General features: G+C 35.7%; 1 protein-coding gene across 1 annotated transcript in view; it reads left to right on the top strand.

Moving 5' to 3' along the window:
• LOC140161191 (protein diaphanous homolog 2-like) overlaps positions 1–15,270 on the top strand; it is a 63,814-nt gene that overhangs the window by 31,585 nt on the left and 16,959 nt on the right. Inside the window, 10 exon segments of the mRNA XM_072184640.1 lie at positions 380–496; positions 1,387–1,505; positions 1,958–2,022; positions 3,030–3,134; positions 4,272–4,670; positions 5,420–5,531; positions 6,918–7,019; positions 7,772–7,968; positions 8,601–8,687; positions 9,606–9,758. Coding sequence (XP_072040741.1) covers positions 380–496; positions 1,387–1,505; positions 1,958–2,022; positions 3,030–3,134; positions 4,272–4,670; positions 5,420–5,531; positions 6,918–7,019; positions 7,772–7,968; positions 8,601–8,687; positions 9,606–9,758 — 1,456 coding nt within the window.

The raw sequence follows: 15,270 nt of genomic DNA, 5'->3' as shown, positions 1-15,270 counted from the left end.
TTGTGGATCAAACTAAACGGGTGCAACTTTAGAATCTGGTACACCACTCCTGTCATGCACCCTCTGATTATTTTGAGAATGATGCATACTTGCATGTAGCGATTATTTGTAAAACCTAGCCTAAAAAACAATAGCAGTCAGATGGCTATGGACAAACAGTTTTGGTAAATTTATACGTATGTAAAAATAAGCTCCCACCTAGAATGAATATGATATATGTTGTTGCAAAAGCAGTCCAGTGCATAACATTTTTCTCTTTCACTTCTCTTTTCAAGTGTGTCCTACATGTATTGTATCATGATTAGGGGCTTATTTATAAATAGCTTAGTTAGAATTACAGGATATTCAGTTTTGACTTTCCTTAACTGTAATTGTGCACTGATATCGATAGTTCCTTCCAGGTTATAAAGCAAGTAGTAACAGATACACCGGCCGAGCCATTCTTCCTATCAATATTACAACATTGTTTACTCATAAGAGAGGATGTTTTCATTAGGTAAGTCAAAACTGTGTTGTCATGGAACATATTTGAGTGATAGAAATGATATTAACTCTAACGCTCCTCAAGTTGGGTTGCCTGCTCCTACCTAGCAGAAGTGGAGGTACGCCAAGTGTAGTGTTTGGTAGTATGCAGATGGTTAGAAAATAATAATATTGGTTTTACATAGTAAATTATTTGTCGCTCAAATTTAACTGCTATAAGTGACACACAAGGAAAAAATACCAATTCAGTTATAAAATCATAAAATTATTTTTGACTTAATATTTATAAATTTTTTTTTGTTTTGTTTCAAACTACACTACAAGATTCCTATAGCAGTCACCCGCACAGGTTACGTGTAGCCAAAGTATGTGACTGTACACACAGAGTACCTACACAGTACCAGTGATAAGGCACTAGTACTACACTGGTACTCCACTGGTACAGCACAGTACCAGCCAAGTACCCTTAGCGACGGTTTACTTGTGCAGGGGTCGCAATAGGAATCTGGCAGTGTTAGTGTTTCAACATTGGGATAATAGTCTGCACCAGTGTTCCCTATAAGGATTTGCAGCTTAGGCCAATTTGGTAATTTGGCCTCAAAATGAGCCCAATGAGCCACAAAAATTGTGTTATTTTTTTCTCACATTCTTCTTAAGCAGACCTTTGGCCGATTTATGGGGGTCTGTAGCACCCGGTACTCATGGACTACAGACCTAGTTGTAACAATTTGTAAATTGTTTTGCTTATTCAGTGCTATGAGATTGTTTTGCTTGTACAGTGCTATGAGGTTATTAGGTGATTTATAAATCTTAGTTTATTATTATTATTATATTATTTAAGACCCAACACTACGCCAAGTTGCTTTGATGATAACCGGTGTTTGTATTTTCTCCTGTTCACAGACCGCAATATTTTAAATTAATAGAGGAATGTATATCACAAATAGTACTTCACAAAGAAGGAACCGATCCAGATTTTAGGCATACATCAAAATTTAGTATCGATGTGGAACCACTTGTTGGTAAGTATATTCTTTTTTAATTTTGTTGCATAATATATGTGATCTGAATTTTAGTATTTTGATAAAATCGTAAATAAAAGTTTATCCCAGATTTATCCATAAATTGGTATTGCTTTAACATTGAATTGATCGATCAGTCCTGTTTAGAGCATGTAGGATACTTTGTTTCAGCAACAAAGTTTAATATGGCCTTAAAGGATTGACTTGAATAGAGGTGTTAGAGTGATTAGTGTGACAGGTGCCCTGTTCAATTCAGAGCAAATCAATGGTATATTGCTTACATATTTTAACATGCGCCATTGCATTTACACCAACAAACATCCTCTGACAGTGAATGGAATTGTCCAGCATGACGTCACGAGTTGTCACCGTAGTTGGATCATATTATAGATACAGATCAATAATTGCATATAATGTAATAAATTTTCTGTATTTTTATTTTACTTTATCAGAGGGGCTTGCTGAGAGAGCTAAATATGAAGAAATGGCTGGAAAAGCAGAAAAATATGAGAAAGAGGTAAGTTTGTATGCAAGTTTAAAGGAGACTAATTTCTCCTGATGATTATTCCTATTAGGATGATGGAAGTCATACACCCTGTAGGGTGCACACCAGTAAATAGCCCCTATTGACTTTGTGTACAAACAGGGTGTGGGAAAACGTCATTTTCTTGACTCCAGAGCGACTCAGTTCTTCAAAACTCACCCTCTCTGCAAGTCGAAGGTCAGATGAAGACATCCATTGTAGAAATTATATACAGAGTCCAGCATTTTTTTGCAGAAAAATGCCAACTAGATCACCCTATAGCCCACACAGCTTACGCCACCTAACGAATAGCTTGGTGTTTCTGAAATGTAACACATTTTGAAAGTTTAGCCAAATTGTCATAAAAAGTCAGATCCTGCTCATTTTTCACAGACAATCTATTTCCTAGGCCTAAATGAGGATTAAATATGACCCAGGGCCTAATAGTTGGGTTTTGGGCCTTTTTTAATGAATTTAATTTAGTCGTATTGCACGTTTCCTCCCAGGGTGTAGGAGACTTGTATTTACTTGTTTGCACTCTGTAACAGGATCTGCCATCTTGCTACTAAAATAAGATTCTCCTTAATAACATGTGCACAAAAGTGAACGGTTTCACACTTTTGTGTGTGTTCCAGTTTATGTAAAATACTGGAATATTGATATAAAGCATTCATATTCATGCATATCAAGAGCCGCTAGCACTCTCAGCACCCCGAATATGTCCAGCAAAACAAAAGGAAAGAGTTCCAAATTGGCAAAGCGCAAACAATTAATTGTGCAGAAATTTCCACTTGTACTGTAGATCTCATCACTGCCCAATATGTTTCAAGATGTGTTTTCCTTTTGGTGATATGGTCAGTGGTTGACATTAACATGTGTATGGAATGGTTGCAGAGTGCTGGTAGATAGGCAATGGCTTGAAGGGTGTTTTCCTGCCAATTTACTTCACCAATAAAGCAAAACTTATTTCGTATTTTTCTTGTGATTTGATGCACTTTTAGTTGGAGAAAGAGTTAACATCAAGGCAAGAAGCAGATGCCAAACTCACAGCGGTGGAGAAGAAAATTAAGGAATATGAAGAAAAAGTTGTATACTTAGAAGAACAGGTTTGTTACTATTTGTACTTCACCATGTTAGACAAAATTTTGCTGTAAATTAGGCTCCCTAAAGCCATAATGATGATTCCCCTCAAGTTTGAATTTGGTTATTCGTTACTCAAAACGCTAGAATAATATTAGTAACAACTATCAGGAAAGGTTTCTGTCCATTTTAAGCCGAAATAACAAGGTAAAGTGTCACAGAAAGAAACCCCACTGGTTATTTTATTTTGACCATTTAACATGAAGTTCTATGGGGGACTTAATATCGAATATGATATAATGTCAAAATTACTATTATGAACTGACAAACAACTAATTTGGTCGATTCCATTTAGGTATAAGTCAAACATGCCTAAACATTACAAATATGGCAAAAGATCAGGTTTGAAAATAATTAATGTTATCAGATCATATATATAGCTTACCTATAAAGAGATGCACTTCTTGTGAGTGATGTTGTCGATATTATTTTTCCATGTTGACATGTGGAAGAATTACTTCCAGATTCCAACTTTATGTTGACATGGATTCATGTGTTGGGAATCTTTCAAATTGGTACACAAATTATTCACAAACTAAAAGAAATGTGTTATAATTTGGTTAAATATGCTTGCATGCATTGTATATTCCACCATGCAATACTTTTCAACTTGATAATTAGCAGTAAAATTTGTAACAAATACTGTGTACCACAGCTGGTCTAGGCTTTTTTGGCATGTAGTTTGCCTGAATTTTATTTTTTTTGTCAACATTTCCAAATTTCAGTCGACATGTTGGAATATTTGTTATATCGACACAAAGCATATTGACAACAGCACTACTTGTAGACATTATAGACATTGTAAGCAATACACCAAATACAATCTAAAGTTGACTTGTGAACAAAATCAGGTGAAGTTCTAATGATAACGCGATCAAAATATTTTGCTCACTAACCTGATAATAATGCTGTAAAATAACTAGTATGCAAATTGACAACAGCAGGATTGTGTATGTACATCCTCTGGATTAATACCTAGCTTAATAAAAACAATTGTAAAAATCATATCCTATAATTATATATTTTGATATTTTAAGTGTTTTAAGTGCAGCATTCAAAGTTTTCATAAACTTGAATTAAATTATGATTTTCTTCTTTTTCAGGTTAAAAATGCCAGCACGTTTGCTCCAGTTGTTGCTCCACCACCCGCCCCTAATGCAGTACTTTTACCATCAGCAGCTCAAGGTGGTCCACCCCCACCCCCACCACCACCTCCTCCACCGTTTGGGGGAGGATCTGGTGGACCTCCACCACCACCACCTCCGCCACCAGGACCTGGTGGAGCCCCACCTCCACCACCACCACCACCACCTTTTGGGGGTGGACCTGGTGGGCCACCACCTCCACCACCACCACCCGGGGGACCTGGAGCACCCCCTCCACCTCCTGGTATGTTTGGTGCCCTCAAGAATGCATTCAATCCAAATGCGTTACCACATGGTATGAACGCCAAGAAGAAATACAAGCCAGAAACACAAATGAAGAGGGCCAATTGGAGTAAGGTAAGGGCTGGTTGTGGGGGAAGGGGTGCATTGATTTCCACCATGAAGCATGGACACACTCATGAATTAAGTTCAGTAACAGTGGACAAACAAAACCAAGGATGTCCATGGTTTGTAGCCTAAATATAAGAGCATCAATTATGGGTCAAATGTCAAACCGCTGTAAAGAAGTCAACGGTGTGCCAAATAAGTTTCAATGTGTGTTTTGGTTTTGGTGTAAAATCAAGGGACGTATAGATGTCCTCTGTTCAAGATGAATATGTGTTTGTGTCAATCAAGGGCAGGTGCTATAGCCCCTCCTGTATTAAGCATTCACAACTGGATATGCATTATTTGCTTTATAATTGGGCAGTGCCCCTTTAAATCACCTTGCCGGCCTTAAAGTATATCTTGTGTATCTTGTTCAAACACCTTGGGCTTTGTGGGTCCCCTACTATATATATATATAGTCTAACAGTAGACTATATTTTGGGAATGGGAACAATGTCAAATATGTACCTTGTTGAGGTATCATCATCATACACACCATTTGTATTAAAAAGCTAGCTAACAGATATTGAAACGATATATCCAAATTACCTATAAAATGGTTCTAATGATGTATTGTGAGTCTTTGAAATCAGAGCAAAACCTTGAGGAAAAAGAAAATCAGCATCACTAGGATACATGATCTAAGAAGTGTGCGTGTACAGGCAGGCACCTGTGAGTTCATAGTGATTGATATTTTATATTGTTTTTGCTATCTATAGATCAATGCCAAAAACTTGAGCAAGAATGCTTTCTGGGTCAAAGCTCAAGAAGAACAACTTGAAGATGAAGAGGTTCTCGCACAACTAGCTAACATGTTTGCATCTAAACCAGGTAATAAAAAGATCACCAGATTATTAAGACATGTTAAGGTGCTCTTACAACTATAATTTGTCCTGTCTCAAGTTGAGAGTGCCGGCAGTGTGTTTGCATCACCAGCGTACAGATAAAGCGCCCTTTTACATGTGTGTTTACGCCCCGTTGGATTAGATTAGCATGCGACTTGTAACTGCCACTACGAAATATGCACATGGCGTTATTCTCAACTTTGAGACAAGACACAGTATCGCCAACATCAAAACCAGGTAATGAAAAGATAAACCAGATTATTAAGACATACATTAAGAGCTGCTTTTACAACTAGCCAACATGTTTGCATCTAAACCAGGTAAAGAAAAGATAAACCAGATTACTAAGACACATTATGGTGATCTTAAAACTAGCCAAGGTGTTTGCATCTAAACCCTTTAATGGAAAGATAAACCAGGTAATAAAAGGATGAACCGGATTATTAAGACACACATTAAGGGATCTAAAATGAGCGTTTATTATGTTTTCGACAGTATTTTTTTGTGGGACATGAGAGCACCTCAGACCTATCGAATTGCATTCTGAATACGAAGCATGTCTTTCTGATATCAAATAATTTTCATTTTTTGAAAATCACAATATAATACAAATTTTATGACAAATTATAAAAATTTGATATTTTTCAAATTTTGATATATAACAGTCCTCGAAGTAAATTATATAAATCTAATGATATATTCTTAAAGTGTATGTAGCAGGAGGAAAAGCCGACGGTCAATTGAAAATTTTGACCTTTCATATTGAAGATATGGATTTTTTCCCAAAAAGACCTAATTTTTTTTTGGTGTTTTGGGAAAAAAAATCCATATCTTCAATACGAAAGGTCAAGATTTTCAATTGATCGTCGGCTTTTCATCCCACCTATATACACTTTAAGTATAAATCATCAGATTTATAAAGTTTACTTCAAGTACTGTTAAATATCAAAAATATCAATTTTAATGATTTGCCATAAAATGTGTATTAAATTGCAATTTCAAAAAATCAAAATTATTTGATATCAGAATGGTATTCTTCGTATTCATTCGTAATGCAATTCGATATGTCTGATGTGCTCTAATGTCCCACAATAAATACTGTCCAAACGTTCATACCCCAGCCCTTAAGGTGCTCTTACAACTATAATGTTTCCTGTCTCAAGTAAATAAGTAATAAAGATTATTAAAACACATGTTATGATGCTCTTAACTACCCAAGGTGAAACCCAGTAATGAAAAGATGTACTTTTAATTAATATTAAGATACAGCATTTAACAAGTTGGCTAGAGGAAGTGATTTTTTTCTTTGAATCTTCTGTTAAACGTTGTATCCAAAACAATTGTAATTCTTAATTCATATTTTTTTTTTCAGCCAAGAAAATAGGAGGTGGTGGTGGTGATAAAGTAGATTCAGCACCCAAGAAGAAGGCCAAAGAACTCAAAGTACTGGAAGGCAAAGATGCACAAAATCTATGTAAGTTTCTTGACAGATAACTTGCTTTCACAGAGGTCGGGAAAAGCAGAAGAAAATTAATTTAACTGCACTATATGTCACTCTTTCAATGATTATAGATTTAGATGTAACATTATCAGTGTGCAATTTAATTGCGTAATACTTAAAACATCTTAGCATTAGACTTCGCAATATTTTGATCAGTCCTAAAGAGACAGGCCTCATAGCAGTGCAGAGTGATATCAGTTTTCCCCTAAATTTATATTTTCTGTTTATTGTTTAATGTGAAATAAAAACAAACAAACAATGATTTAAATGTATTAAATTTCTTTTTTTTTTTGCACATTTGAATAAAAGAATCTGCTGACAAAAATGGTCTGTTTGGCACCAATCAGAGTATAGGGCAAGGGTTATGATTATGTCGCCATCTTCTATAGGATGACTCTGTGTGTTAGACGAAAGAGATTACACCCAAGGAGTATCAAATCACATTTGCCATGCGTGTAATGCTATAGTAAGTTTTGCTATGGTAAAAGTTTGCCGGCTGAATGAAAAAGTAATCTAGATAGATGTAGACTATTTTACCTCTCCATTATTGGAAATTGTTTAATCTCTATGCATATGAATTGATATGTGACCGTTGTCATTGCAGCAATCTGGAACTTGGCCAAGTCCCCTAAATCTTTATCATGCGACTGAATATGGTATAAATTGCACATTTTATCGGATTAAGCCAGGTTTAAGGTTATTGCATTATCATTTGTTTATTTCAGCAATCTTCTTTGGTTCAACAAATATACCACATGATGAGGTTGTACGTCGCATTATAGAAATGGATGAGGAGAAGTTAACGGATGAACTCATCTCGCCTCTTCTGAAGAACTTACCTGAAGCAGAAACGATACAGAATGTGTTAAAGAGGAAGGATGAATTTGATGACATGCAGGAGAGTGAACAGTTTTGTGTCAAGGTAATACTTCAAATAAATTGCTTAAAAGTGAACTTTGTAAAATCCATTTTGTTAGGAGGATTGCCGAAAAAAAATGGCTTTAACTTGTTCCCCCAACTTGATAGAAAACTAGTCAGGCACAGTAGGAATTTCAAATGAATGAACACAGCGTGATGAACACCCTCATTCCTGTCACTCCGCCAAAATTGTATGAACTAGCTGCACTACCAACCTGATCTGCAGGAATTTTCCAGATAGCCATGTTGCTTAAAATAGATTGGTGACTTCTCTTTTGAGATGGGCAAAACTGTCGCCGCTAGAAACAGTGTTACTATAATACATTCCTTTACATATTGGAGAGATGGGAAATGGAGAGAAGGGCATTGGACTTACAAAATAGGTAATGGAATTGATAATAATGCCTGTACATAAATATAGGTTACTCCAATCAAATGTGGAACGTAGTATTAAAATAGATTGCTGACCTTGTATATTAAAAAAGATATATAATTAGATATGAATTGGGATGAGGATCAGCCGATGCCGATTGGTCAATTTTTTTGATGCTAGATCGGCTAACACGAATAACTAACACTTTATCTGTCGAAATGATGTTTCGCTGTTTTATCCATGTATTCTTTTTTTTTTTGCAGATTGGTCCAATTAGGAAATTAATACCAAGGCTACAATCAATGAGTTTTAAGTTAAGATTCCAGGAAATTGTGGAAGAAATCAGACCGGTTAGTAATGCCATTTGCTTTGTGTTGTATAGTCAGCGAGAGAGGTTACCATGTTTTGGTAGTGACTGATTTACAGTTGTGTTCTTGATGTTGTTGTTGTTGTTGTTGTTGTTGTTGTTGTTGTTGTTGTTGTTGTTGTTGTTGTTGTTGTTGTTGTTGTTGTTGTTGTCGCCGTCAGCCGTCGTCGTCGCCGCCATTGTCCTCATTTTTGTCCTCGCCCCTCGCCCCTCATCGCTCAATGATGATGAGAAAAATGGGAAGGACTTAAAAAGAAAAGATTGTATGTATTATTATTGGTTTTGGCAGGGGTGCCCATGTGTTTGCTGCTTTGTTCCAGGGGATTCACCCAGATATGGTCATGTTTGGTGCTGTAAAACTGGAAATGATCTCACTACATTTATTTTCACACTTTTTGCGTTCTAAGTAGTCACTCTAAAATACAAATTTATTCCTTTTGTGTATTGGTCAATGCAAGGCAGATTAGAATTGCAAATTTAAAAACAAGAGAAACAGTTCACAAATGACAAAGTGTGAAACAGTACTTGAGAGAACATGTCCACTTTTACAGTATTGGCGGGTGTTAGGGTTAACTGCACATGAGAGCACTGCCAGTCCTCACTTGGGTTATGTGGGTCTATGACTATGTCCCCCTGAACACGCCTGTGGTGCGGACTCCCTCTCTTTTTTCATGCCCTCTTTTTTCTCATGCCAATCGATAAGGGACGGGTCTAACAAACTGTCATGTTCACAAGAATCAAATTGTTTAGTAACACTGAGAAAGCATGTTTTTGTTTTCTCAAACAAATTTATTCCATTATTTTACCTTCTCTTTCACTTTAACTATATGATTACAAAGTCTGTGTAAAAGTCCTTTCCTTACATTACCATTTATTGCTATGATACATTTGATCTTTACAGCAAATAGTTATAGGTACCAAAGCCTGTGAAGAGTTACTACATACCAGGAAATTTGGCAAAGTACTGGAGATCATCTTACTGTTTGGTAACTACATGAACTCAGGATCAAATAAAGAACAATCTTTGGGATTTGACCTCAACTATCTCACCAAGGTAAGCAAGTTTGAAAATCAAAACAATAACATGTTGGTATACTGTATTTCCTCGAATAGGCGCCCCCTTAAATTAAACGCCCCCACCACTTTTTCAACCAAGATGTTTCAAAACTGCAGATATTTCCATGATATCTTGTGTAGTACACTTACCAAGGTGCACACATGGTTGCTAATGGCATCGGTAATTGGCAAAAATTTGGTTGTTAACATGGAAGTGAACCAGAAGTCATTGTTCCTAAGTTCATAGTTTGTCATTTCATTGTGAGTTTTAAGCTTACTAAATGATTTTAACAGGAATTATTGTTTTAAAAATGACATCTAATAAACTCCCCCCTTTGGAAAATGCCATGCCCCCGGGGGCGACTATTGGAGGAAATACGGTATACAGAATACACTCTTAAGGCCTGTTCATACTTCATTGCATCTGCAATGCAGCGCTGCAGTGTAAATATAAAATTACCACAGCATTTTGTTGCAGTATGTTAAATTATGTCCATTGCATGGTTCTGCAGTACCATGCTGTATTGCACTACATTGAATCCTGTTGCTTCATAGCAACAAAATGGCTACTTCAGAAGATGATTGTGTTTGACCACAGACTGCTGATATTGATAGTATTATACATGTTTAATTGTTTTCAAACTGATGCTGTGCAAGTCTTAGATCCATCTTAGTTGAGTTTCATTTTTGAACAAATTAAATTAAATACACATCTTTATTAGCCAAATTAAAAATCAATGTTGTTTAAACTTAAAGGTCCGTGAATCCGATCGACAGCATCATCCCCGATTTTTTTCATTGTTGATGAGGTTTTGGTATCACATAATAGATACTATTTTTCTCATTACTATCCTGAAATTTGACGCCCAAGTCGATGTATTTCGGAGAAATCATGAAACACAGCGGTTTTTACAGGTTACCAGTTGTTCGCATTTTACATGACACGGGAGTTTTGGGTAGTCATATAATGAAATCGAATAGATTCGGAAGACTTCACCCCAGTACCAATTAGTCTCAAAAAATACATCAAATATACCCCTAATGTCAAACTATAGATGGCGCTATAATGATATAAAACAAAAAACAAAAATAAAGAAATACATAAGAGGCGAAATAAATAAGGAAACATGACCTATATTGTCAAGCATGATACGAGGAATATGAAAAAATTATGAGAGCACCTCCCCCCCCCCCCCCATAAAAAAATTAGTTAAAAAATAAAACAAAAAAAAAATCATAAATATGTGAAAATGTGCATCATATAGCTAAAAATAAAGAAATAATTAAGCGAAGTAAGTACAGCATGGGCTATCTTGTCAAGAATGATAATGAGCTCAGTAATATGTAATGTTTTTTAAGATTAATCAGTATGAATAGAGGGTATAAAAGTGTACAGGGGCGAACCGGTTTTCAGTGCCAAGGCGAACACTTCCTGTTTCCACCGGACATGCGCCGGGCCGATGCCTGACCAGAATGCAATGCACGCTGTACCAGTGTATTGGCTTGCTAATATGCTAATTATTCACATTTATGCTGAAATTGTTCTCGTTTTCTCACATAGATTGATAAAGGGATAATATTTGACATTGTTTGTAAGTTTGAAGAGAATCCATATCCTAAACCGATAGGGTTACCCCCCTTTAATAGAAATTATAAGTGGTGCATTTATTGGTAGAAAGAAAAATATAGAGGACAGAACTGGTTGTAGCCACTTAATTGTATTTAAATTTGGTCCACTATTTTAGCATGAATGTGGAAATGGTCACTGTGGAGATGGTCACCGTGCCAAATGTGTGTTTATGTCCTATTAAAAAAAATATATATCAAGGAGAATTGGAGAATTATTGAATTTTTTGATATAATTTTAAAAATAGTAAACACACATTTGGCACAGTGACCATCTCCAGAGTGACCCAGTGATCTAATATTATCAAAAACATGAAGAGACAGATTATTGGCAAAGTACAAAGAAACTGGTTTAGACCAGGAGGCATAAGGTCTGAATAATAAATCAATATAAACTGCGTAACAGGTTGAAGGCCATGGGCCATCTAAATATTAATGGCAAGATCTAATCCACTCATTCCAAAGTAGTCCAATTTTGAAAGTTGAATTATAGAGGTCTTGCATTAGTATCGCATTTGTTGTATAGTTGCCCACATTCATGGCCAAATGCTCAACTCAATTTATGCTGAATTTATTTCACCGAAAATATAAAATGTACACTATAAATTGACTCAACAGTTTATTGAAAAGACTGTATTATTGTATGGGCACTAGTTCAAATCCATTTTTTTAAAGTCAAACAATAAAAGCATGTAGGACCTCTTTCACTCTATCAAATTGCCCAGTAATTAAACAAATTATTGTTGTAATCTCTACATCTCTAGCATATTTAGTAGAAAAGATATGAGCTTTGCTTTGGCATAAAAAGAAGATTGTATTGCCCTTAAAACTTCAGAGTCAGGGTAGATCAGTGGCTTTATTTAATTAAAAAAAATTGCCACATACAATATTTTAAAATGCAAGTTCACCATAAAATATGATAACTGAATTTTATATACGGGTGCGCCGTCTGATATCATATTACCGGTAAAGCCGGTCAATATGTGAAAACTATAGTACTGGTTGCAGCCAGTCACTGTGTGAGAACACATTGACCGGCTGCACCGGTAATGTGACAGCCGACGGCACACCCATATATAAAATTCAGTTGTTATGGAATCCCTTTGTGAAAGCCTTTCTACTTACTTAATAAAATATGATGGTAAACAATGAATTATAAAGTTTGTCAGTAGTCTTTTAAAATATTGTATGACGTACAGTATGAATTACTAACAAACAAAACATTTTTCAAATTTTATGTATATGAAACTTCAAATATGAAAAAACAAATTGACCCAATTTTTTCAGATTTTGGGTCAGTCGGAAAAGGGCAATACAAACTTTACTGAACATGTTCTTCAGGACTGTTATTGAAAATAAAGATTTCATAGTTCTAGTCAATAAAACAGCACTTACTGTGGACGTTTCGGAATCTGTCAGATTCCGTTATCAACACTGATGTTGTTGTGATGACCTTCTGTGTACAACTCGTTGTTGCTTAGCAATTTGGTTGCCAGTTGGTTTCTTCGGAGATCGCTAAGCAACAACGAGTTGTACACAGAAGGTCGTCACAACAACATCAGTGTTGATAAAGGAATCTGACAGATTCAAACGCCCACAGTAAGTGCTGTTTTATTGGACTAGAACTATGAAATTCGTCTTTATTGGCAATACAAACTTTTTTAGGCCTAGTGTAAATTTTTGTGTGTATTATATTTTTCTTTACCTTCACAATTTTTGTCTGTATCTCAATTTCACAATTCCCACCTTTGACATGAGTGGATCAGGATGTGTCATTTTTAAATTGTTCATATCTTACAACAGATAGCAGCTAGAAGCATTTATCACACAGTCTGCACTTTGACCAGTGATTATGTGTCGTCGAACAGTACTGGTACAAAGTATGGACCGAAACAAATATGGTTCATAAACTTACAAAATTATATTACATATTTCATGGTTATTATAATAGATGCTACGAGTTCAGTACACATTTCAGACAAATGCAAAAAATAAATAATCGTGCTGTCCTCCTTAAAGTTCCAAGGGGGTGTATGTTTCTACATTAATATTTTATTCTTTTTTCTTCAAAAACCAATGAATTAAAAAAACCTGTTGCAATCTCAACTTGTAATGATACTTCTCTACTGTTGAACAAGAGCCAGTCACATAAGGGAAAACAGTCAATTTGTCAGGCCTAATGTCTGTATTGTAAAGCACAATATTTTACACCCCAAAATTGTCTGATTTAAAAATGACCACCATTTTTGTGGCATGTAATTTGTGCCAAATTGTTATAAGGCCTACAGGAAAAAGCAATATTTGTGAGTTTTCAAGGATGAAAATTTCATGAATCCATATCACTCATGAAATTTACTAAATTTTCATGCACAAGAACAGTTCATGCTTTGCAGTATTTATGTTATATGTGTGACTCAATCAAGCATGCATTGAGATGAAAATATAGAACTTAACATTTTTTTACCTAATACATCACCTAATAAATAATGATTAGCTGGAAGACTGCAATCATTCACAATGTTGAAGTAAAGTGACAGTAGCAGCCCATTGACAATAAAATTATTTTTCAAACATCACATTTAAAGAATAACAGGAAAAGGTCAAGCAGACACTATTGACAGCATGACTAGATTGGCAATAAAAATATGTACACTAATGATGAATACATAATCATTACATTAGACATACTTTGTTTTGGATTTCCATGCACGAGATAATTATTTTCCAGAATGTACCTCTAATTTAACCAGTGTGTATTTCTTTAGTGATACTAGACTAACAGAAACTTGAATTAATATTACTTCATAGGTAACACCTATTCTCTTGCTACTTTCAGCTCTCTTTGCTAGGTCATTATATCTTGGCTTTTGCTTATTACACCCTAGTAAATATTTTGATGACACACTCATTACATTCAGCCACATACAACTCCATACCATCTTTTGACAATGCAATACCTGCTGGGTTATTGACCTCTGTAGTAACACATCCCAGGTAATCACCCTCAGATGTGTATCTGTATACACCTGTAGGATCAACCTGCCAAGTGTTTGACACAAATATATCACCTTCTCTACAGCACACAAAACCAGGTCTCCATACTTTGACCTCTCCTGGAGGCTGGATGACTCTGATATTGCTACCAGAGTAATCCATAAGAACTACAGATTTGCCTTGATTTAATGTAGGGTCATAGTAGGAGGTGACTATCTCCTCATTGGAGGTGATTGCAAGACGTAATGGTATGGATTCTGTGGCAAACTTTGATATGAGTGAGCCATCAGCATAATGGATGGATATGGTCTTCTGTACCTGCCCTACTATGATTCTACCCTTTGAATCTACAGCTACTGAATTGGCACCAGATGGCTTATTGTTTACATCATTTATAGGAGCAGTGAAGAGCTGATTTCCCTGCATGTCATTACACTGAATAGAGTTCATATCTATGGGAGTGAATACACACCTATTGTCAGTTGATATGACTACATCTGGTACACCATTGGAATCATACACCGTGCTCTTCAATTGACCTTGTTTGGTGTACAGTTTGATTCCTTTTTCCCAGCTACACACTACAACATTTCCATTCTCATTAATTGCAATTCCTTCAAGTTTATTTAATCCCTTTGTAACAAATGATCTACTCAATTTCCACCTTTTGTTTGTACGCATACACTGCAATACATTTCCAAAAATTGGAACCTCCGCTTTCAGTGGTTCAAATCTCAGATAACCTAGCTCTGTGTCAGCAGTTTGTGGCTGTGACTGATCGACAATGGCAAGTGTTGTAGACAAAGTTGGGTATTTATTTGTGATCAGGTATTCTGATGTGGAACTCTGTATCTTGGATACCTGATCACATGCTAACTCTATCTGACCTA

The sequence above is a fragment of the Amphiura filiformis genome, chromosome 9 (assembly GCF_039555335.1).
Source record: "Amphiura filiformis chromosome 9, Afil_fr2py, whole genome shotgun sequence".
In the NCBI taxonomy this organism is placed as follows: domain Eukaryota; kingdom Metazoa; phylum Echinodermata; class Ophiuroidea; order Amphilepidida; family Amphiuridae; genus Amphiura; species Amphiura filiformis.
The sequence above is the reverse complement of the archived record's forward strand: the minus strand, read 5'-3'. Positions and strand labels throughout refer to the sequence as shown.